Consider the following 23,584-nt stretch of genomic DNA (forward strand, 5'->3'; position numbering starts at 1 on the left):
TTTTGTTGCCACCTTTTGAAATTCGATCCAATACCGGTGAATTTCTCCGGTCTTTCGGCCGAACCACTCGGTACCGTAGGTACCCGAGTCATGGGAATATATCCCTCGGTGCTCCCACCATCTTGTGAAACAACGTTCACTGGTGTAGCCTGGGAATTAGCAACATTATTGCCATTCCCACCACTGTTGTTCTCAACAACATTCTCCTCCCCGAGAGCTGGCAAAACTGGATTCTCCATTTCTTCTAGGAAATTAGAGATAAACAACCAACGGGAAACGGATATAAGGTTTTAAGATTGTTGGGTAATATGGTTGTAAAATCCCAAAAAATAATAATCCTACGAAAAGATTAATATTATATGGGAAAACAGAAAGAATTGGGAAGGAAAAGGTTGAGTGTTTGGGTATAGGTTTAGCACGAGTTCGAACACAAGGTTCTTTTCCTTAAAACCTTATTTGCTACCTCCCACAAGTGCTAGGAGCGTTGTAGTCTAGGTTTCCCAGGATAAAACGTGCTACGATTCCTTGTTTAAGCACCTAAACAAGGAACCCGGCAAACAAAGCAATGCTTAGAACACAGGTTGGATAAAAGAAGAGAGTATAAGCAGAGTTTTGAGATGAAAAGCTACTGGAATTCCTTTTTGTCTCACTGTGTAAAATGCTACTGCTCTACCTCTCTTTATATAGGGATGTTGGAGTGATAGCATTCAACATGGCCATTAAATTGGTGTTAAAACCAATTGTGTAACACCTGTAATGGTCACCACTAAGTAGGATTAAACTCAGAATTTAAAAATTGGAATTAAAACAGTATTAATTCCGTAACAGATGAGTTTAATCTTCTGCACTTTCGGGTTTCAGACCGTTGGGGTGCACGAGAGTTCACACTCTCGTGCTGTGGTACACCACGAGAGTGCACCTCTCGTACTATGGTGCAATACGAGAGTACACCTCTCGTACTATGGTGCAATACGAGAGTACACCTCTCGTGTTCACCGTTGCACGAGAGTTTTGCTCTCGGTGCACCACAACCTCTCGTGCTCTCTGTAGCATGAGAGTGGTGTTTTCGGTTTTGGCCGAGCCATGCACCACAACCTCTCGTGCTCTCTGTAGCACGAGAGTGGTGTTCTCGGTTTTGGCCGAGCCAAGTGACTATAACAGATGGAAAATGATACCGAAGTTAGGCATAACTTAGCCCGCAAGGCCAGCCCATTTCCGGACGACATTCGTGCCCGCGCAAGCGAGCTCGGGCTTGATTTCAAGCCTTTTTTATGTCCTTTAGTTGGATTTTGATTTTGATCCAATCTTCCCTAGACTTCTGAAACCAAAAGAGCTCTTCTTGATGGAGAATGAGCTCAAGTTCCTCCCTGAGTTTTAATTCCAGCTTCGCTAGGCCTTTGTGGTAAGTTGCTGCCAAGGCCTTTTGAGCCCCACTGATTCGGGACATCAAGACTTTCTTGCGTTGAAACACATTCCCGAAAGACTCCTTGTTCCACTTCGCCAACTCACCTGCCAAGAAAAGTGTATTGTCCACGAACCCTCTGGTTGAATTCCATGCCCTCCCTACTACGTCATGCACATCCGTGCGGGTAAGCCAGGCCGCCTGGAAGGAGAACGGAGCTGTGGATAGTCGTTGCCGCTGTTGTTCAACCTGCAAAAGTAAAGGATCGTGATCAGAAGTAAGTCGCACTAAATGAGTAACGCACGCACCTGGGAAAGAGATACGCCAATCCGTGTTGCATAAGGCCCGGTCCAGCCGAGCGCCTTTGACACGTTCCGCTGCTTCGTTCTTGACCCAAGTGAGTTTTGGTCCTGAAAAGTCCAGGTCAATGAGTCCCTCGTCTTGGATCCAGTTTCTGAAGTCCGCGCTTCTATGCGAAGAGAAAGATCTATAATTGCTCGTCTCTTCACTATCAAGAACCGCGTTGAAATCCCCCGCAACAATCCAGGGGCCCGTGATGCTATTTTCAGCTTGACGAAGGTCGTTCCACAATCGCCGGCGCAGATAGTGCACCGGACTACCGTAGACCGAGGCAAGGTACCAAGGTGGGTGACCACCCAAAACTACCTGCATAAGAATAAACTGGGGGTGAGTTCGGAGGACTGATATCCGCACTGGGTCTTTCCAAAAAACCCAAATGCCACCACTAAAGCCGACTGCTTCAACTCTAATCCAGTCCGAGAACCCAATCTTTGAGCAAATGTCATTTGCGTGGGATCCCGACACTTTGGGTTCAAAAAGGCTTATCACGCAAGGCTTGTGCATCTTAATGAAGTGTTTAAGGGCGCGAAGAAACGGCTTACCACCCGCACCCTGACAATTCCAGAATATGTAATTCATAAACAAACAGCACAGAAAAAGATCAAACAACAAAGAAGGCAGATAGGCCAAAAAGACACAACCGCAAAAAACAAAGAAAAAAAAAAAAACCACACTCGGGGTGCTCAAAGAGCAACCCCGTTACCACCATCCTCGCGCTGGCCCATGACTCCACCGAGGTGCATGACAACATCTCCCTCATCATCCAGCTTCTCCCAGGGGTCCCCATGGTGCTCCGTAGGGTGATGCCAGACCGGTGAAGGTGCGATCCCGCCAGTGTCGCCAACGTACACCCGCGATGACCTGATCACCAGCCCGCCCTGTGTGCCCCGGACAACAACGTGCTCATCTTCCTCTGCTGCCTTCTTCGAACCACTCCCTGCGTGCCGGCTTACTCCGGGCATTGATACCCCTGCATTTGACGAGGACCCCTGCGCCACTGCGGGCTCATTGACAATCTGTTTCTCCCTGGCTATGACGTTCGGTCGTCGCGGTCTTGCTCCCCCATCCACATTTGGTATCACCCGTGAACTCAAACCTCTTTGGGAGGGTCTCACATCCACCGTTTGTCCCTCTGCGTTGCCCTCACCATCCATCTCCTGTCCAGTCACCCTCTCCATTTCCGCCTCTGCTGCAATTTCCTCCTCCAATAAAGGTGCAAATTTTGACGCATGGACATGCAGGCCAGTTTCGACGTTCGTTTTCTCCCTCTGGTCGAAATTATTTCGGTTAGGCCTGGCAGACTGCTTCGATGAATTCCTTCCCCTGCGAGTTGGTGCGATCATCCACGTCCCAAAGGGGACTTTGGGATCCAGCATGTCAGATGTCACGTTCGGAGGGTGTTTGGCGTGAGCTGGTTGCGATTGTTCTGCGTTCACTGCCTCGGCTTCTCCCATCTCACCTCCCTCCGTACTAGCTTTCTTTCTCAAGGTTGGGCAGGAATCCTTCGCATGTCCATAAAAACCACACGAGAAACAAACTAAATGCATACCTTCGTAAGCTACATGTCTGACCTTTCCCTCGTACGTGAACTTCGACACCATGGGTTTCCTCATGTCAATCTCGACACACATCCTGGCAAACATGCCCCGAGACACCAGACTAGTCGCTTGATCCACCCTAATGACTCTTCTAATGCGGTTGCCCAATTTCCTGAGAAAGATATAGTCAAAGTATTCAGCAGGTAGATCAGGTACGCGAATCCAAACCAATACCTTTTCTGTTTTGTCGTTGTAGGGATCAAAGTCTGGTTCCCAGGGCTTCACGATCAAGTAGTGATCCAGGATCATCCAGGGACCTTCGTACATGGCAAACTCGAGGTCGTCCACCGATCCGAAGCGCACCAAAAAGTAGTCGTTCGCTATCGCGATCAAATCCATGCTACCCTTCGGCTTCCACATTGTTGACAGCCGCCGTAGGAGATACGCGTAACCGACTCGTCGCCCCATCACCTTGATTATCAAAGCCTTCTTCCAAGGAGCTCGGATCGCCGCCACCTCTGTTCTTGTTAATCTGATCGTTGGACAGAGTGGGTCGTCTCCCTCCTCCGTTACGTCATCGCCCTCCTCCGCTTCATCATCGATCGCCTCCACATCTGGTTCCTGAGGATCGTCACACGTGTCAAGAGTAACCAGATTACGGCCTGTTACGCTCTCCGCGTATGTCCTCCTCAGCTCCCCCGCAGCCATCACAGACATCGACGGCGCCTCCCCAAGATGATCAGACGGAATAGTGTCATCGGCCAACACCACCATCTCATCGGACGGCGTCTCATGCACTATGTCCACCTCCTCCATGCGCTGCCCCCCATCTCGTCCGGTCTCTGCATGCGCTGAGCGCATGGATGCACTCCGTTTATGCTTCTTCGTACTCCGCACTAAGAGATATAGGTCCTCCGATGATCGTTGCTCGGAGAAATTTTCCGTTCTCTCCATTAAATTTCTATTTCGTTACAGGAAAATTGACTTGTTTCTCTTGTTTAGTTTATATAAAAAGTACATTTTTAATATGCTAAGAATACATTATTTATGTACGTAAGGTACATCTTTTAAAAGTACATTTCTAATATACAAAGGGTACATTATTTTATATAATGTACCTTCAATACAAAAATAATGTACCTTTAATATATTAAAAATGTATATGATATTCATGGTCCACACAATAGATTGTTATCCCTACCCATAATTTATTATTCAATAACCAATTGAACTGCCCGTGCAAGTTTGTCAACTAAAAGTCTAGAATGATAATTCCGATGCATATTGTTAATAAGAGAGAGGAGACAGATCTATTAAGTGAAACAAATGATAGACATTCATAACACATGCTAACATAGCATTCATTCATCACCAACAAAAAAGAAATGGTAAAACGAAACAAAATTTACATGGTGTTGAACTCTGTAAGGAGGCTAAGGAACACTACACAATCAATGAAAGAAATCAAAACAAAAAGATGATCAGCTACACAACAACTATTGCAGGCTCTCAGACAAAATCTCTAAAACAATTAAATGGGTTATTAGAATACAAGACAAGATGGTTGATAATGGAATTTATGCAAACAATTTCGTGATAAGAGAAGGGAGGATTCGTGTTCAATTAACCTTGGTACTCCTGTCTTTGCAAAGTATGAGCCATTCCTGAATTACTGCCGTTTGAAGTGCACGGTGTTCAACCTCCTCAGCTGTAAGTTTAAACAAAGTTGTCGGTCCCTTGGGTTTACCATCTTTCTCCCCGTTCTTGTCTATTTTCTTATCATCATCTTCATTGTCTTCCTCGTCCTCTTCAACCTCAGCAGATTTTCGAGGCCTTGCTGCTTTTAGCAATGCTATCCGCTCCATTGAGATCTTTAGCTTCTCAGCAGCAGCCACCTTCACTTCATCTTCAGGCATGTACTCGACACCCCCATCAGTTAGGTCGTCTAACCAGCCTTGTGGGTCTGCATCTATCTCCTTGGTAATAGATGCATCTGACGCTCTAATCACAAATTTGCACATCATGGTGGTTGTTTCGTCACCAAGGTCAACATTTCTGCTGACTTCACTGGCACCAAATATCATCATACCAACAAAGCCTCCATACCAAGTTTTGGCCGCAAAACAGAGCTATTAAGAGCCAGAAAAGAAAATATATAAGCTTAGAAGCACTGCTGCTGAATAAAAAGATCCTTCAGTAGTTCTAAAGACTTGTTACTTTTACCACTTATAGAATTGTAAACAAGATGCATATACTTTTGTGTACCCCATACCCTATCTCCCAACCTAAAATTCCCAGCCTACTCAGCCACCTACCAGGAAAAAAAAAAAAAAAAAAACCTCCAAAACTTCCAAAAGAAGAATTAAAAGAACAAATCTATAGTGTAAAGCCACCAAATTTGCTTTTTATTTTTTTGGAGAAAAGAACAATTGAGTTAACTTTATTATCATGGCATTCACTTAAATTTTTGGAGATAGTGGGGCGCAGTTTGATATAATTTTCAAACCTTTTTGCGAAATTTGCAATTTTAACTAGTTCTTTTAATTTGTTTTCTATCAAAAATTCCAAATTAGAATCAAATTTATCCAGTCTATCTTTTAGGCCAAAATTAAGAATGATTTTTTTTGGCACAGTTGCAATATTGGCAATCATTAAAAGGACCAAAAACTACAAATTATCATAAGTAGGGCAAACACAACCATGTCAGCAAAAATCAGCTCAAGGTTTTATCAAAAAGAAAGATATGATAAATCTGATTCTAATTTGAAAAGTTTAGATTTAGTAGGTAAAATTAAAAATATTGGAGAGTTGCAAATTTTATACTCCGTAAAAGGTTAGGGTATTTGACACTATTGGACCTAATTTTAAATTCAGCTACCTAAATAAATCCATTAAATTGAAAACAGTCAGTAAAAGATGGTCTAAAAGTTGACTGGTGGCTTAGAAATCAGAGACAGATAAAACCATTCAGCACTAATCAGAAGTTTCACCTGAAATCCAGCAACTGTTCGAATGATGTGTGAGCAAACTCGATGGAAAGGTTTGGAAGACAGAGATTTTAAGCCGCTTAAAAAGGGAGATGCTCCATATTGCTGTGCGGCAGTAGCCTTGAATCCACTTCCTTCATATGTATAAGCACCAGTATACTCCACAATGGCAGGTAAACTAGGCCACAAGCGGAAATATTCAACAGGTGAAATTTTATGCGGCAACAGAAGCTCAGTTAGGGGAATTTTGTATGGTTGGCATCTCAGAATCACAGGTTCTCCTAATTCCTTCAGGCTTCTCTTTTGCCTAATGATTTGTGGATCCTCTCCAGAGTACTCCCCTTCATATTCTGCAGGGACATCATTACCAAAGAAGGGGTAGTACAGGACTTGAACCCAAAGAGCACATCTCTCAAAATGGGAAACACCCACTGTTACACTACACAGCACTGGTTCCTGTAAGCATGCACATCAAACTGCGTTAAGGTTATCAATATTCTTTAATAATTAATAGTTTAAGAAAATAGATTCATCAGATTTTACAGTAGAAGGATCAAATGAAATCTAAATTAAGTCAGAAATTAAGATGGAGTAGAGGGCTTGAAAGTAAGTAGTTTGCAAGTTGCTAAGACCAAAGGTTAACACTCAACAGAACAAGATATAATGAATCATTATATCTTGTTCTGTTGAGTGTTAACCTTTTTAATTAATAACAAGCAGTTTTTTCTGCTTTTGAGATCAGATGTTACCAGAATAAAAAGCATCAATAATAGGGGAAATGCATGAAACCAATACATGAAGAGATGGTAAACATAAAGATTTAACCTGAGAATTGAGGTCACGCAACTGTCGCACTGCTTGAGGAGATCCATCCATGAAATATAATCCACCAGACAGCCCAACTCGCAAGTCCACCCGATTGAGCTCAATCTCTGTTAAATTTAGAACCTACACTTATTCCCATCATTAGTGCACTAAGTTTTTTTTTTATCAAATCATTTATAATATATAATTTCCAAAAATAAAAAATTTACAACATAATCATGAGAGCTTTGAGAAAGACCCATCATTAGTGCACTTAGTTTTTTTTTATCAAATCATTTATAATATATAATTTCCAAAAATAAAAAATTTACAACATAATCATGAGAGCTTTGAGAAAGAGAATCAATTCATATAAGAAAGGACTAATTGCCTATCTTGCTTGTATTGCCAGAATAACTGCAGATGTGGTGATAGGCTTATGGCACAAACATTTAAATTGTATCTCTAGTAGGTTTTCAACAGCTTCAAATGAATATTTCAAAATCATCAACAGAAAACTCGAAAACAAGAGGCAAGCAAACACAAATCACAAATGCATAAAAATAAGATGGAGTCTGTATGTAACAAAACAATGAAAATAATTTTGAACACCTTTTCAAAATGTTTGTGTTAAACTTCCGAAAATAACTAAATTATCGTTTTTCCTGTATAAGTTCGCATCAAAGCTGCAAGACCCACAATCAAACTATCACATACTCTGCCAAAAATGTAGCAGAATCTGAAGCAAAGTTGTAATTAACCATACAGTTTTGGTTTATATGTTCCATTGATTTCAAACAAGTACATACAAGAAACTTATTTTGTTACTACTTTCAAATTTCAGACCTTTCTTGACATTCAAATGGAGCCTACCCACCCAAAAAAACACAAAACACACAAAAACACAAAACAAAAAACCAAAAGAGAGAGAGAGAGAGAGAGAGAGAGAGAGAATATATATATATATATATATATATATATATATATACACACACACACACACACACACAACAAAGGGAAACTTCATATTTCAGCACAATCCTCTCAGGATGATTGAACATCAAACTATATTCATGAAAAACACCAAAGGGAATAGTTATTAACCTTTAGATGCAGAGTGATCCGTCCATCACTTGGATCAGTCAAATGATATGCTTCAACATAGCAAGGATCGCTGCTTCCAGTCAAAGTATATGTACTTGGAGGAACTTTGAGTAGACTAGAATCAATTCCTTTAGCTAACAACAGAGTCAACTCATTAGGTTCAGGCCTCCAAAGTTCCAAAATAGCCTTGTGAACCAATCCTTCTAGCTTTCTATCCTGAGCTGCTGATGCATCTTGAAACTGAACAGTCAATTTGTGGTGACTAAATGGATAATCTCCTCTTGCTTCACTAACTCCAGCCCATCTGAAGAACAAGAAAAAAAGAATCAATAACCAAAATTTTATGAAGGGTTTTCAAATAATACAAGGAAAAATTAAACACTATATGCATGTCAGTCACATATATATATATATATATATATATATATATATATATATATATATATATATATATATATATATATATATATAGACACACACACACACACACACACACATGCAAGAAGATTAAGTAATTGGGTCAATCTAGCCTCATTCCCATTTACCTGATACAATTTCCTTCAGAATATTCGAAAATGTTTCTCACATTTTAGTTAAACATGTTAGTATCAAGGACAACATTTGCTAATAGCCTAATACAAGAAATCCATTACAACCCAGATCTCAAGTCCAAGTTGATGAGAAAGAAGCTAAATGATGGAACACAATCATGCCTCGAGAAATATCATCAGTCCCTTCTATTTTCTGACTGTTTGAACCAAAAATTACCTCACACAGGAGATAGTGAAGACATGATAGCAAATTAGGCATTTTAACAGGACATACCAAGTCAATAACAAAGGAAGACAATCAAAAAGTGGTTAGATTGTTAGAATATGAGTTAGTTTTTCTAGGTATGAAGAGTGCACAGATATTATGTGGATGAGTTCTGCTTTTTAGGAATGTGGTAGGTGGAAACTTCAATGGGTGAAGCTTGTGCATGTTATTAGTAGTTACTTTTGGGCTTCTCAGGTTTGTGTGTGGGGGAAGCACCCCCTTGTGTGCTTTGCAATAAACTCTATTACCTATCCAAAAAAAAAAAAAAAAAAAATGATATACAAAATGCAACAGAACAAATGAGGCAGGGCGTGTTTCTATTTTTGGACAATTTTGCAGCAGGCCAGCAGCCAGACCTTGCTTGGTGTTGAATACAGGCTGACATTCAGACTAGATGGTAAATGGTCTGAATCACACTAGTTGGTAGAACACCAAGCTAAATTTCATTCATGAGTATGATATCAATGACAACTAAAAGTCCATCTAATAGTTATAGGGGAAGGAAAATATGATATGCATACTTGCTTTCTGGATGGCTGGAGACATATTTTATTCTCTGCAATATTAATCGGCACTGATGCTTGTTTACAGAATCAGCTAAAGCATTGCTCCTAAACTCTTCAAGTTCTTTGGTTAGCAACTGTCCAGCCCTGGAGTTACGGGATCCCAATCTCTGAGCACATAATAGAACTGCTTGGACATCTTGAAGCCGGTTTGTTGTGCTTGCAGATGAGTCTATGTTGAACAGAACTTTGTGTATATTAGATACTATTATGTTCAGAGGATCTTCAGGGTCATCAGCCAGAAGTGGGTCTAAGCCCTCTAGATCTATGTGTTCCGAAATAGCAAAAAGCAGACGGGCACATACTCTAGGTGTGTTCACCTGTCAAATGCAACATAATTTTAAATAACATATTACAGAAACAGAACTTCCAAGTTAGGCAAAATTGCTAAATCATTTGGAAGTTGGAACACAGAAATGCACAGGAAATAGAATAATATGATGCAGATATGGAGTTCAGATAATGAAATCATTATTCCTCCACCTACCCAGTATGAGAGTATATGCTAAGATGGATTTTGAAGCTTCCATGGTTAATTAGAAACTATGAATATGAAAATGTGAACATTTTAAACATTTCAGCATGGTTCAAAATAACAAAAAATAATAATCTTGTGTTAAACTGGCAAGTGGCAACAATACTTAAGGTCTGCTGACACTGCTCAAAAGAACTTGTAAAAACATAAGAAAACAAATAAAATTAAATGAAAGTTATAGAAAGTGGTATGACCTATCAAACAGAATTGAGATTCCAACTGGTGTTGGGATTTGAAACAGGTGAATTTAATGAAATCATCACGGAATTGTACTTAATAAGGTGAAGAGTTAAACAACACCTCTATGGTTTCTAAGTCAAATCAATTCCCACATCCAAACCCCTCAATCCAAGTGCAGCGTACACAAGTTATTACTACGTAATATTTTGGGATCTAAAACAAAAAAATTCAATAAAACGCTCATAGGCATTCAAAATCATAATCACATTAAAAGCAATACAGACCTCACGTAGGTCTCTAACAAGTTCACGTTGCAAATTTTGCAATCTTGTTTCATTCAGAATCTGGTCTTGAGAAGCCCCATCTTTGACTCTCTTGACACCACCTCTTGTATCATAAATATGACAAAGCCTAACCAGCAACTTTAAATAGCAATCAATAGCATAGGTCCGGCCCTCACAATCCCATTTGACACATGGCCTACAGACTTCAACCACTTCTAGAGCCGGTTCTGTCCAGTTTAATGCACCATAACCAGTTCCATAGGCTAAAGCTCCTATAACTCTGCTCTCCATACCAGAATTTTTTTGCTCTGGTAGCGGTAGTGACAACTGAAAGCAGCTTTCCACCAGCATTGCAACTAGTTCTTCTCTAAACAAGCTTGTCCTTGTTACACCGTTAAGATCATCTTTTATTCTTCCATCCTCAAAAAGGGAAGCAATATCAGTTCCTGGAAGAGGTTTTTGACCTCTCCGAACACTTTCTTTTGCAAAAAGATCAACGCAAAGAGCAGTCCGGCAGATGCATGCTAAGGCATGCATGCGATCTGATTCTGCTCTAAGGTTTCTCACCATAAGAAGCAACCTTTTAAATAATGAAACCTGCAAAAGGTAATTCTTGGTATTAGTTAATTGTCATAATAAACCAGAAAGCCCAAATTCTTCAAAAAAACTTCATGTGTCCCTCACCGTTTAGTTGACAGTGCCGTCAATTGGAAACTTTAATTGGAAGAAGGATTTTGCCTACATGTTAATTGGGAAATCTTTAAAATTACGGTGGAGTTATTGAGTTAATTGGAAGTAGAATTTGTCATACATGTCAAGCCACTAGAGATATAACAGAAGAGAATACTACAGCTCTACTGTTTCTTTTTACACCTAACCTGGAGGGGGAAGAGAGAACTAATAATCACCAAGGAAACAAGGCAGATGAAGTAAATTTGTGGTTTTTTAACACGTATTTTTTCATAATCTCAAACAAAAAAAGTACTTGGTAAGTAGGATTGAAATAACAGATGAAGGCAATATGCATGTGAATTGATGAAGGTAAGTTTACACTGACACATTAAGTGAGAAGCTGCCTCTCAAGTGTTAACACATTTTATTTGGATCATGAGCAAACCCACTAGAAGAATCAGACATAAATGGGCAAAGGGAAATTTTAAAGTTGTTTAGAGTGTCAAACATTTTTATAGACATCGACAACCTGTTAAGTAAACAACAAGCTCTAGTTCTATCTTTGCTCTAAGATAGTAAAATGAACACTGTTAGTCTAGTCTTCTACTGTTATTGCTGAATGAAACATAGTCAGCACAACCTATGCCAACTTTAGTAAAGCTTAAACTTTTGCACAAGTAATTTACTTCTTGTATTAAATAAAATTAACTTGGTAGAGCCTAGATTCACAGACCTGCATACTAAGGTCAAGGAGATGCAAATTGGTAACTACAGCTCTGACAATACTCTCGCGTGCAGAGGAAAACTCTTGTCTGTCCCAAAGTGTGAGAATTGCAATGATGGATGTTGATGCCCATTCAGGTTTCCCTCCAGGAACATCAGCCAAGTATAGCATGTTGATCCCAACCTCAAAAATCAATGCTGGATCCAAGGATGAGGCCAAGAAAGGGGCCAGATGAGAAGCAACATCTGATACTCCAACAAACTTTTCTGCATTTCCAGAGTCCAGTGTAGTAGCGTTCTCATTCTTTGACGATCTTGAAAGTTTTTTAATCACCTCTATAGAACCTGAGGCCACAGCCTTTACCGCATAAGCTAAAGGATAAACAGTTGCCCGGAAACTCTCTACTGGGAGGACTAACGACCTAGCCATTAGTGCATTCCTCTTCCTCCACGTGAAATCCACCATTGATGAGACCCAATTGGAACGAATTGCGACAGAGTTTTCACTGTCCACGAGCTTATCACCTGCCAACCTGCTCATTCGCTTTGATTCAAACTCCTGAAACAGCCTCCCAACGGACTCGAATGCCACTTTTGACACGGCATCAGACTTGTCAAGCATGTTCTGCCCAATCCTACTCCACCAATTGGAAACCCTATCGAGCAAGTTCATGTTATTCTCACAGAGAGTCACGAGATCGTCACGCGCGAGGATGCAACCGAGCGTCTCCGTGATGGCGAATCGTAGGTTGTCGGAGGGGGAGTCGAAGCAGCTGGAGATTTGCTTGTTACAGTCAGATATGAGTTTGCCGAGCCGGAACGAGGGGATAGCCGCGAGGATGGAGACGGCGGCTGCAGTTACATCCGGGTCAGGGAACTCGAGATCGTTGCGAATTCCAGTACAGACAATCTCCCATAAGTCGGCGGTGAGGCGAGTTGATCTGATCAGGTCGAAAGCGAGTTTCTTAGAAATGGCAGAGGCAGGAGCGGCCACGATCTCCTCCACGGCGGATTTTGCAATGATGGAGATATCACGACCGGCCGCCGATTGCTGTAGGGCTTGAAGAAGAGCTCCAGATTGCCGGAGGGCGTCATTAGACCGGAGGTCAGCTTGGATCTGAGCGAACAGTATATCCATCTATCCTCCGGAAAGCGTAACTCGTAGTGAAACTCCGGCGAAGAAGAATTTCCGGCAGGATCTCAGACTTCCAACTCCTATAGTCCTGTTGCTACACCGGGCATCTCTTTGCAGTCTTTGTTCCTCGTCGAGTTTTAGTTTCACTGTTGATTTTTTGTTGAATCCATTTGCATCAATTTATGCTCTTAAGTATTTCCATTTTCAGCACAAAAATGAGATGGCTTATTTTGCACATTTTTCCAACAAATGATTTTATTAACCGATGAAAAAATATTTTCAAAAAATATATTTAATAAAAATAATAATTTTGTAAGAAAAAAAATTTTTTTTTTTGAATGCTACTAGAGTATCTGTTAGCTAATAACGCCTCCACTGAGGCTCGAACTTACAACCTTCCAAATGGAAGTCCAACCGGGTACCATTGGACCACATAGTCCTGGTAATTTTGTAAGAAAATTTAATTAACCTGTTAGGTATTTTCATTATCATTGTTATATACCAACATTGAAAAACATAAAGAATAACTGAATGTCACTAGTAAATTAATAAATTATATGTCAAGAATTTTAGTCTGCAATATGAATATTTAAAATATATAAAACAATAAGTATATAAAAAGCGTTGAAGAAGATAAATTTATTTGATAAAATGTATTGTGATATTTTGTTGGAAAAAATAGCTTAAAATGGCATGTTAAGTGACTATTTTGTGGTACAATTATCAGTGGGGTCCACTTTCGATTTAGGTCTGGTCAAAGTGGATTCGGGTTCTTCGTAGTGAGACGAAAAGATCGATATATTATACGCTCAAAACGGATAATGGGTGAATGAGATATTGATTCTCAAAGTAAACCCATTTGAGTTGGAAAATGAAGGGAAAAAGTGGCTTTTGTCCGACATTACTTTGAAATGAAGATTTTCCCCCCTTATATACAAAAGTTCTTTTGAAACTTGTAGAATTGTATAGCATAGAGGCTCTCTCGCGCACGCGGGGGGTGGGGGGCAAATCAAATTCCAACTAGACGAGATTTCAAGCTCTTTCTTTGTTTGAATAGCAAGTTTTATCCTGGGAAGCCTAGGCCACAACACTCCTAGCATCTTTGGGAGGTGGCAAATAAGGTTTTAAGGAAAGAGTTATCACTTGACTCTTGCAAAAATCCAACACCAAACACTAGCCAATTTCTTCATCTATTCTTCCCTCTTTGTTTTTCCTACCAACGGTTCCAACATATTTCATAATGGTGGAAGAGACAAATATTTATATTTATAAAAGACTTTTAACACAACATAAAAAATGATAAATATGTATTTAAATAAATTTGTCAGTCAACCGTAGAAAATAACCATATTTCCTTTGTGGGATTTACTTTCATTTATACTATGAAGTTAAATTCGACTTTCATAAGTTAAATATTACACAAATATTAAATAAGTTCTTCACTTTTTAAATTCTCATGAAAGCTTGAATTTCCATAGTTACTAAAACCTACTTTAAAGGATAATAATAATAATAATAATAATAATAATAATAATAATAATAATAATAATAATAATAATTATTATTATTATTATTATTATTATTATTATTATTGAATATGCCCTCCAATTATAAAATTGTCGATTTAAAAAATATGAAAAATATATTTTTTGAAATTTTATTATTTTTAAGTTGAAAGTCATAAAATAATATTTTTTATTTGTTTAAAAGTAAAAAAATGTAGTTCTTTTTGTTTAATTTATTTTAACAAACAAACATGAATATTAATATATTATTGTTGGTGTGGTGGTTCCGCACTTTGTCCCTTAAGCATGAGGTTGGGGGTTTGATCCCCACCCATGTTGAGTGAAGCAAACCATTTGGCTAGTCCCTAATTATAAATAAAGCCAAAAATATATATATACATATTATTATGCTCTATGCTTTATAAAATAATAAGTATTTTAATAACGTTAATTATTATTATTAAAATCAAAATTTATAATTGTTCCAAAGATTAATAATAATTCTATAAAATATGTAAATATATAAATTTTAATTTGTAACTTATTACGGAGTATAACACAAATAAATACATAATTTTTTTTTAAAAAAAAAATATTGTTTTAAGTTTGGGTTCAAATTTATAACTTATTTATAATAGTTATAAAGTTCAAGTTTTTTATTTCACTTTATTTAATTTAGAGTTATCATATTTATATTTATTAATATCTACATCTACAAATCTATATTTACATCTATAAATCTACAAATCTATATCTACATATATAAATCTACAAATAGAGTCAATAATGTTAGGCCCTTAAATTGAACAAAAAAAAAATGTCGGTAGTAGTTGTTTCTTAAAATGAATAGTTCATATTATTTTGATTTTAGTATTTTTAATGATTTCCCTTATTTACCCTCTATTATATTATAACCCTAAGTTCCGTTAGTATAAATTTTAGTAACGAAATATTTCGTTAACTATTTATTATTTCTAACATACTCATTAATTTATATATGAAAGGTCTCAAGTTCGAACTCCAACTCAATTAGAATTGGCATAATTGTTAAACATATATTATGAATATGTTAAAATGTATTAAAAAAAATATATATATAATATAAATTTAACATAAACTTTGGTCAAATAATTAGCCCGACTAAATACATAGCATTCAAAGTTGAGTATTGAAGATTTTAAATCCGGAACTTTAAAAATCATTTGATTTTCTTGAATTATTTTTTTTTATAAAAAAAATTAGGTTAAGTTTTTTTTTTTTTTACGTTTAATTAATCTTCTTTTGATTATTTACCAAGTATTTTATACAAATATAATAAATATTAATATTTTGTTCAATACTTTCACATGATAACCTACAACACACATCTCACAACACATGAAACATGTAGAGGAAAAACTACTACTACTAAATATCAATAGGTGTTTGTAAGATAAAGAGTTCATATTACAACTAAAATCTCAGTCATATACATAGAAAGGTAAATCTAAAACTTCATACACCATAATCTCATTGCATGATGAATCCATCTATGTTGCCATCAATAACCTAATTGCATATGACACACTATCAATAAAATAAATAAATAAATAAAAATAAAAAAGACATGTACTGAAGATGAAAACAATGACAGAGAATTAAGAAGAATTATAGAAATTTAAACCAAAAGTAGTATTTATTTAGATTATCACTTTAAGACTAAGTATTTAGACTAGAGTTTTTACAAAGGTGCAAACATTTATTTTAGTGACAATTATAATCAATCTCTCACATATTATCTTGAATTTATATACTTTAAATTACCGATTTAAAAAAACAAATTCAACGTTTATTTACCTATGCGTAAACATCTCATATATAATATTACATTGATATATTTGAAATACTTATTTAAAAATAATCATTGGGCATTATCTCATTCGCGCAAAGCGCGTAAAAAAAACTAGTATAATTAAATATGAGTCGAATTAAACCAAAACTAAAACAATTTTTAGTTTTCACATTTACTATCGAAACAGTCTATCACATTTATTAACGTTCTCTAATTTTCTATTTATTGTTATTTGTTTTCAATTTTTTAGTTTTGAAAACTTGTTTACGAGTACTTATTTTTAGAATCCAGTCTCCACTTACTAAACTAATTATATACCATATACTAAATTGAGTACATCATCAATGATTATAACTTGCCCAGAGTGCATTTGCAATGTCCTCATGCAGTTGTAGCATTTTATGTTGTTGACTCATATCTAATTGTATTGTATCATTTTCACCTCCACTAGTACTTCCACCATCATCATCCAAAATCATGTTTTGCGTTCCGTACATCATACCTAATTGATCATCCATATCTTCCAACCGTATGAAATTGTGTAATGCACAACATGCAATAGGGATTGTCTTTGTCTAATCAATGGGTAGCCATTAATGGACTTTAGAATTGAAAATCTCGCCTTTAAAAGTCCAAAACATCTCTCAATCACATTCCGCAATGATGAGTGTCGATAATTAAATAGGGCTTGCTTATTTCGTATTTGTCCTTGGCCACGAAACTCATTCAAGTGATAGTGCTCCCCGCGGTATATGGTGCCAAAAAAACTAGTTACATTTGGGAAACCACCATCAACAACGTAGTAATAACCTATTAGTTTGAGAAAAAGACCACACCTAAGAAGTACTAACTTATTAATTTGTGAAATTTAATGAATAGGCTAAGTTAAATCATTTAAATAAGTTATCCGAATACTCTTAATTACCTTCGGGTGCCATGGGAAACCCACTTTCAGGCTTTGAAATTGCATATAAGAATATGCGAGAATCATTCTCACTTCCTTCCCAACCAGCATATACGAATGTAAACATAATGTCATGCAAGCAAATCGTCATGACATTTTGGGTCACCATTCATCCTTTTCTACCCCGAAATGTGATTTGCCTCCAGAGTGTTTATGACGCTCAACGCTTTCTCCGTTTCTCAACGTTGCTCAAACAAGTGTGGGATGAATCTCGGATCTTATCGTTCTCTCCGGATGGCAACTTGGAGAAGCCTCATGTTGTTAATTCAAAGAAATAGATTTTGTGTGCATTTGAGTTTGTGTCACGCAATATGTCATAGTCGTAGTAACAAACAAACAAACAATTAAAGCAATTAAACAAGGGAATATAAAAGTAGGGTTGAATTGTTAGTTTTGTTCACGATGCATTTAGGATCATTAGCCATAGGTGTGTGAATGTGTCTATGTTCGAATCTAGGGAATGTACTTATGTCCTTTCGTTCTTCAACTACTAAGACTTGTCATAGTAGACAATAGAACTCTCTTTAGGGCTCTTAAAGTCTCTATGACCTTTCCTCGAACACCTTGCCTACAAATCCTTCCTAACCCAGATTAGTAGGATAGGAAATGTCAAGGATAGAAGCTTCACACTTAACACAACCCTAAGAGGTGGCCTAGCTCCTAGGATGCAATACAAATCAATCCACAACAACTAGATTCCCAAAGAATAGCATAATTCAACTCATAATCTAAGAATTAAGTCACATTGGCATCATGAATCAAAACATCACAATTCAAACCCTAGCTAAACTAGCCACATATAGTCATAAGAAAATGAAATTGCAAGTATGAAATCAAACAATCAATTGAAATCCTAAAGTAAAGAGTTTACCAAATCGAAATACAATTGTTGATCTCTTGAATTTGAAGAGTGTCAATCTCCTCCTTCAATTGATCTTCACTAAGCTAAAGAGAAGGTAGAGCTAGGAATAGAAATGTTTCTCACTCTAAAATCTGAAATCTAATGTCTAAAAGAACTCTTTAACTCTAAAACTCCCTATTCTAGTCAAATTGAATCACTTAAATAGCTTCCTTCCATAAGCGACGTTCCAGCGTGCGCCCAACGTCCGGCCAACGTGTGTTGGCTAGTCACTTGCCCGTTACACGTGAGCATCCAACGCACGTTGCCTGTGCGTTGAACTTTCTGTTTCTTCTCAGCGCACGTGCAGCGTGCGTTGCTTCTTCTCGGCTTGGCTCCGGCTTGTTTCATTGTCTCGCTTTGCTCCGGAGTGTGCCGTCATGCCTCCTTTTAGCTCAAACCTTCCTACAATTCATAAAAACACAAAGCGCGATGGTAATTTAAAGCATCATACACAGCATAACTTAAATGACTTAAAATGATACACAAAGGATCATAATTAAGCTCAAATCACACCCCTAATAGACCTTAAACCTAAGTGTCTTTGGAACTTATCAAACTTTCCACACTTTACTTCTTGTTTGTCCTCAAGCAAGCTCACAATCAAAGCAATGATCATTTAAATGCCAAAGATATTTCTCAAGATAGCTCAATGTTAACTTGGCTCATGAAGTGCCAAAAATGCTATGTTTTATAGGGTATTTAGGAGACATTTTTGTGCTATAATTGAAGTTCTTTATGCCTAATTCATGCTTAAATAACTTAATTCGATAGAATTTAGGATTAAGGACTAATTATGTTTGCCTTTGTAGAAAATAGCAAAACATTGTCATTTTTAGGGCATTCTGGCGACAGTTCGGTAAAATGATCATATCTTGAGCTAGGAGTGTCCAAATGGGGTGATTCAAGTGGCTATGGTTCGGCATTTTCAAGGGCCACAACTATCAAGAAGGGAAAAAATTACATAAAGTTCAACAAGGTCGACAACGCTCGTGGTGAAGTTAGTAACAAAATCACTTAAAGGATTTTCAGGATATAAGCAAGGGCTTGAGGGGATCTTCTACCTTCTATCTCATTTTCATTTTTCTCTCTTTAGAAATCAGATATCTTAGACTAAGGTTAGGTTAGATTTACATTTCCTTGAAGATCTACACTCATTGTTCTTCAATTCTCAATGGATGCTTACACAATAGATTGAAGATTTGGGTAACCTCTCTTCCTTGCTTATTAATTCTTATCTAATTTGTGTTTGCAACCCTTTTGATGATGATGAGTGTTTAGATTTCTAGGATTTGGATTTGATTTGATTTTTTGATTATGTATTCATGTTTTGTATAAATTAGATGGTGAGACTTGATGTATGGATTGCCTTTGAATGCCTATGTTGTAGAGGTGTGCATATAGATACTCTCTCCATTGTAGGATCCCAATGAGAGAGGAGTGTGTGAGTGAGAAAGGAGCAACAAATTGCCCTTATCCTTAGTCTTACGCTTACAATCTCTAGTAGTTTGGGGAGGATACGGTAGACCACCCGCCAAGTGTTTGATAAAATACCTCACCCGACGTAGGGAATGAGAGTTTAGATTTGACGCAACCTAATGTTGGTGCCTTGGTTCTCCCTTAGGTTAGGCAAGCTTTGCATCATCTTTTGTCCCAAGTTGAAGACCAATGAATGCATGATCACAAATCATTTCCATCCAAATCCCCATTTTCCCTATTTGTTTGTTTTCCTTTATTTTCCTCGTTTTCCTTGCTTGTACACACTTGTTCCCACACCATCTTCTATCTTGCACCTAGCTCACCTTATTGATGCATTGAGACAAAAGATTGTCTTGCACTTTGCTTGCTCCGAACGACCATCCTTGAGTTCAATACTCGAGAGTTTCACGCTTCCGTTTACACTCTTTCACACACCATAATTCCATCCCACAAAACTACGACTTATCAAAATGGCGACGTTGTTGGGGATGACAATAGGTTCTAAGTGAAGTGTGTTCACTATGACAATCTAGGAATGTATCAATAGGAGTTCTAGGTAGTCCGTTTTCGTTACTTGTTATCCATTGTGTTCATTTGTTATACCTCGTGAATCTATTTTATTTTTGTTGTTTTTCTTGTTTTTGTACATTGTCTTGCTTGATTACTTGCTTGGAAGTGGGCACCAATCCTTTGTATACATATTTGCTCACCTTGCAACTACTTTTACTTGCAAGTATACTTGTGTGGTGAGGCTTTTTGTGCAGGAGTTTTTTCAAACATATTTCAAACAAGCTCACCAATGTCTAAGGATTCTTATCCTTATGGATATCCACTTGGTAAAGCCGTATCATCGAACCAATTCCCAACATACACTTGTGAACAACACCTACCTTACAACCCTTATCTATACCACCATTTACCATACTATCCATACCACTACCACTTACCAAATTCACCATATCCATTTCACCATTTACCACCACTACCATATCAATTTGAACCCCAACATGTTTACCCACCTCAAGAAAATCCACCATACCGTCATAATGGGCTTGAAGACCTCGAGGGCAAGTGGCATGAGATTATACTTGAGGAAAAGGACCAATTGCTAACTCTTAAGGCCAGGATAAAAAAAAAAGAACTAAGGGAAGAGTTAGCCCTTTTGAAGAATGCTATGTTGCAACCATTGCAACAACTTGAGGGTACTATTCACCAATTGATGACGAAGCTCACCGCAAATATCAAAATGGAGGCCCAAGCTTACGTTTCAAGGAGTATTTCAACACCGCAGGCCGAGGATCATCCTTTGTTTGATGACTCTCTGATGCTTGAAGAGGTCCCGCTCTACGAATTGGAAAAATTACAAGGAGCGGATGAAGCTAGTGAAGATGACGAAAGTGTCAAGGTAGTATGGGAAGATAATGAGCCGAGTAATGACAATATGTGTGGTAATTCTTTTACTGCACGTTTGGTTCACGGAATGAATTTTGAGGTAATAGGAATGATATTCCATAAGGAATAGAATAGGCAAGGAATAGAAAAGGAATTGTATTCTATTGTTTGGTTCGCGGAAGGAATAGACTTTATGAATTATATTACAGTGTTTGGTTGATTTAAGGAATAGAAATGAAATATGTTTTAAAAGACATAAATACCCTTATAAAAATATGTGATGGTGGCGATGGTGGCGACGGTGGTGGTGATAGTGGTGGTGGCGGTGGTGGTGGTGGTGTTGGGGTGGTAGTGGTGGTGGTGGCGGTGGCAGTGGTGGGGGCGACGGTGGTGGTGGTGACGGTGACGGTTGACGATTGACGATGACGGTTGTGGCAGTGGTGGTGGGGGCGGCGATGGTTTTGGCGGTGGTGGCGGTGGTGCTGCTGGGTGGTGGTTCTGGTGGCGGTGGTGGTGGTGGCGGCGACGGCAATGGTGGTGGCGGTGGTGGTGATGGTGGTGGTGGCGGTGGTAGTGGTGGTGCTGGGGTGGTAGTGGTGGTGGTGGCGGTGGCAGTGGTGGGGGCGACGGTGGTGGTGGTGACGGTGACGGTTGACGATGACGGTTGTGGCAGTGGTGGTGGGGGGCGGCGACGGTTGTGGCGGTGGTGGTGGTGGTGGTGGCGGTGGTGCTGCTGGGTGGTGGTTCTAGTGGTGGCGGCGGCAATGGTGGTGGCGGTGGTGGTGATGGTGGTGGTGGCGGTGGTGGTAGTGGTGGTGCTGGGGTGGTAGTGGTGGTGGTGGCGGTGGCAGTGGTGGGGGCGACGGTGACCGTTGGTGAAATAGGATAATAAAATTAGGTTAAAGAAAGGGTAAAAAAGGAAATAGATTCTAAAATCTATTCCTAAGCGTTCAGTAATAGGCTAATACCGGGGGGGCCCTAGTAATAGCTATTACCTTATTTGAGGTAATAGGCTATTACCAGGAATAGTATTCCTGGTAATAGAAATGGTTACCAAACAACGGAATAGGCCTATTACTGGGAATGTTATGCCATTCCCGGCCTATTCCGTGAACCAAACGGGCCATTAAACCTTCTTGTGTCATTGAACTTGGAAATCTAGATGTTAAATGTTGCATTGACTCTACTTGTGCCCCGTGGGAATATAAACCCTGAGATGATTCTATTGATCCTTTCATTGATGTTTCTTTCGACGTTTTGGGGGGAAATTTCGTAAATTTTAGTGACACCGACTCTATGGGTACAATAGGAGATTGTGACAACATTTCTTTCTACTCCTTGAATGAATATTATGATTGTGAAGACTTAGATTGGGGTGAGGAGAGCTTGGATTTTGAAGTTAAGGATACAATGTTTAGAATGAATATCGAAAAGGAACAAATTGGTGGTGAGATTAGAAAGCAAAGTATGGAAATGAATGAGGGGTTAGAAAATGATAAGAGCCTTAGGATGTTTGTTGACAAAGGTGTTGGGAGGATGGAAAATATCAAGGTTGGAAATGAAAGAGAGGCAAATGAAGAAGGGCACTACATACTTAGGGATTTGAGCGTAATTCCTTATGTGTTACCCTACTTGTTCTTAGATGTTATTGTGCGCCTTTTTCTTGTGATTACATTTGAGAATGCCCGCGATATTGCGGCATTTCTCGAATCTAAGGTGAACGGGACACATGGTTCGGTTCTCCTTCGTGTGTGTTTCCAAGTGTAACCCACGTGTTCGTCTAGCCTAAGACGATAAACGTGGCGCTTCTTGGGAGGCAACCAAGTAATAAATGATTTTCTTTTATTTTGCACACTTTCTTTATGTTTGTAGTTGTTTTTGTTTGGTACTTTTAGAGCTAACATTGTAGGTGAATCGCTAAGGAAGCATCAAACGAGACAAAGCAAAGTCTAGTGTGAAAACAGAGGCTTCAACGCACATCATAACGCACGTTGTGAGTTGCGTTGAGGAAATCCAGAAAGATCAACGAGAGGCAGGAGACACCACAATGCGCGTTGCCAATTTCGTTGTGGCATTCCAAAGAGTTCAACGCACCCAACAACGAACATTGTGGGGACAACGAAGGGCTTAACAAAGCTACAATGCACGTTGCAAAAAGGAGGAAAATGAGGTGAAATTTCCAGTAACATCCATGAAATCCATAACGCGCGTTGTGCAATAAGTGAAGGGCCAACGAACCCGACAATGCACGTTGTCCAGTTCGTTGTGAGCACAAATGCAGGGTTCGGAAATTAAACCCTTCTAGACCCTCACTTCCTCATTCTATTCTCCCACACCAATCAAGAAACCCTCTTCCCACAAAAGGTATATTCTCTTTTGCCACTTTCGTCCATCTTAAAGAGCTTCCAAGGA

General features: G+C 38.6%; 2 protein-coding genes and 1 long non-coding RNA gene across 3 annotated transcripts; all 3 read right to left on the reverse strand.

The window, feature by feature from the left end:
* Positions 1-1,258: 1,258 nt before the first annotated feature.
* LOC109159922 lies at positions 1,259-2,266 on the reverse strand. Its single transcript, XM_019308033.1, has one exon. It carries the CDS (start codon positions 2,264-2,266, stop codon positions 1,259-1,261), a length of 1,008 nt encoding a protein of 335 aa, XP_019163578.1.
* Positions 2,267-4,613: 2,347 nt separating this feature from the next.
* On the reverse strand, positions 4,614-13,308 carry LOC109160164 (protein TPLATE). Its single transcript, XM_019308371.1, has 7 exons — positions 11,979-13,308; positions 10,574-11,170; positions 9,533-9,894; positions 8,196-8,499; positions 7,113-7,235; positions 6,291-6,743; positions 4,614-5,429 (listed from the first exon to the last, which is right to left on the reverse strand). The coding sequence occupies exons 1-7, from the start codon at positions 13,104-13,106 to the stop codon at positions 4,920-4,922; spliced, it is 3,477 nt and encodes a 1,158-aa protein (XP_019163916.1). The 5' UTR covers positions 13,107-13,308; the 3' UTR covers positions 4,614-4,919.
* Positions 13,309-14,581: 1,273 nt separating this feature from the next.
* LOC109160166 lies at positions 14,582-17,474 on the reverse strand. Its single transcript, XR_002050698.1, has 4 exons — positions 17,365-17,474; positions 16,765-17,249; positions 15,319-15,328; positions 14,582-14,591 (listed from the first exon to the last, which is right to left on the reverse strand). It is a non-coding gene; the product is annotated as an uncharacterized LOC109160166 (long non-coding RNA).
* Positions 17,475-23,584: the final 6,110 nt, after the last annotated feature.

The sequence above is a fragment of the Ipomoea nil genome, unplaced genomic scaffold (assembly GCF_001879475.1).
Source record: "Ipomoea nil cultivar Tokyo-kokei standard unplaced genomic scaffold, Asagao_1.1 scaffold2845, whole genome shotgun sequence".
In the NCBI taxonomy this organism is placed as follows: Eukaryota; Viridiplantae; Streptophyta; class Magnoliopsida; order Solanales; family Convolvulaceae; genus Ipomoea; species Ipomoea nil.

Bases quoted from the DNA above. Each gene is read 5' to 3' on its own strand.
- LOC109160164 (XM_019308371.1), bottom strand. From the start codon at position 13,106: ATGGATATACTGTTCGCTCAGATCCAAGCTGACCTCCGGTCTAATGAC. The intron at 9,895-10,573 runs GTCTGTATTGCT...TGCATTTGACAG, and splicing joins TTGTTAGAGACCTACGTGAG to GTGAACACACCTAGAGTATG. The intron at 5,430-6,290 runs GTGAAACTTCTG...GGCTCTTAATAG, and splicing joins GAACAGTTGCTGGATTTCAG to CTCTGTTTTGCGGCCAAAAC.
- LOC109159922 (XM_019308033.1), bottom strand. From the start codon at position 2,266: ATGCACAAGCCTTGCGTGATAAGCCTTTTTGAACCCAAAGTGTCGGGA.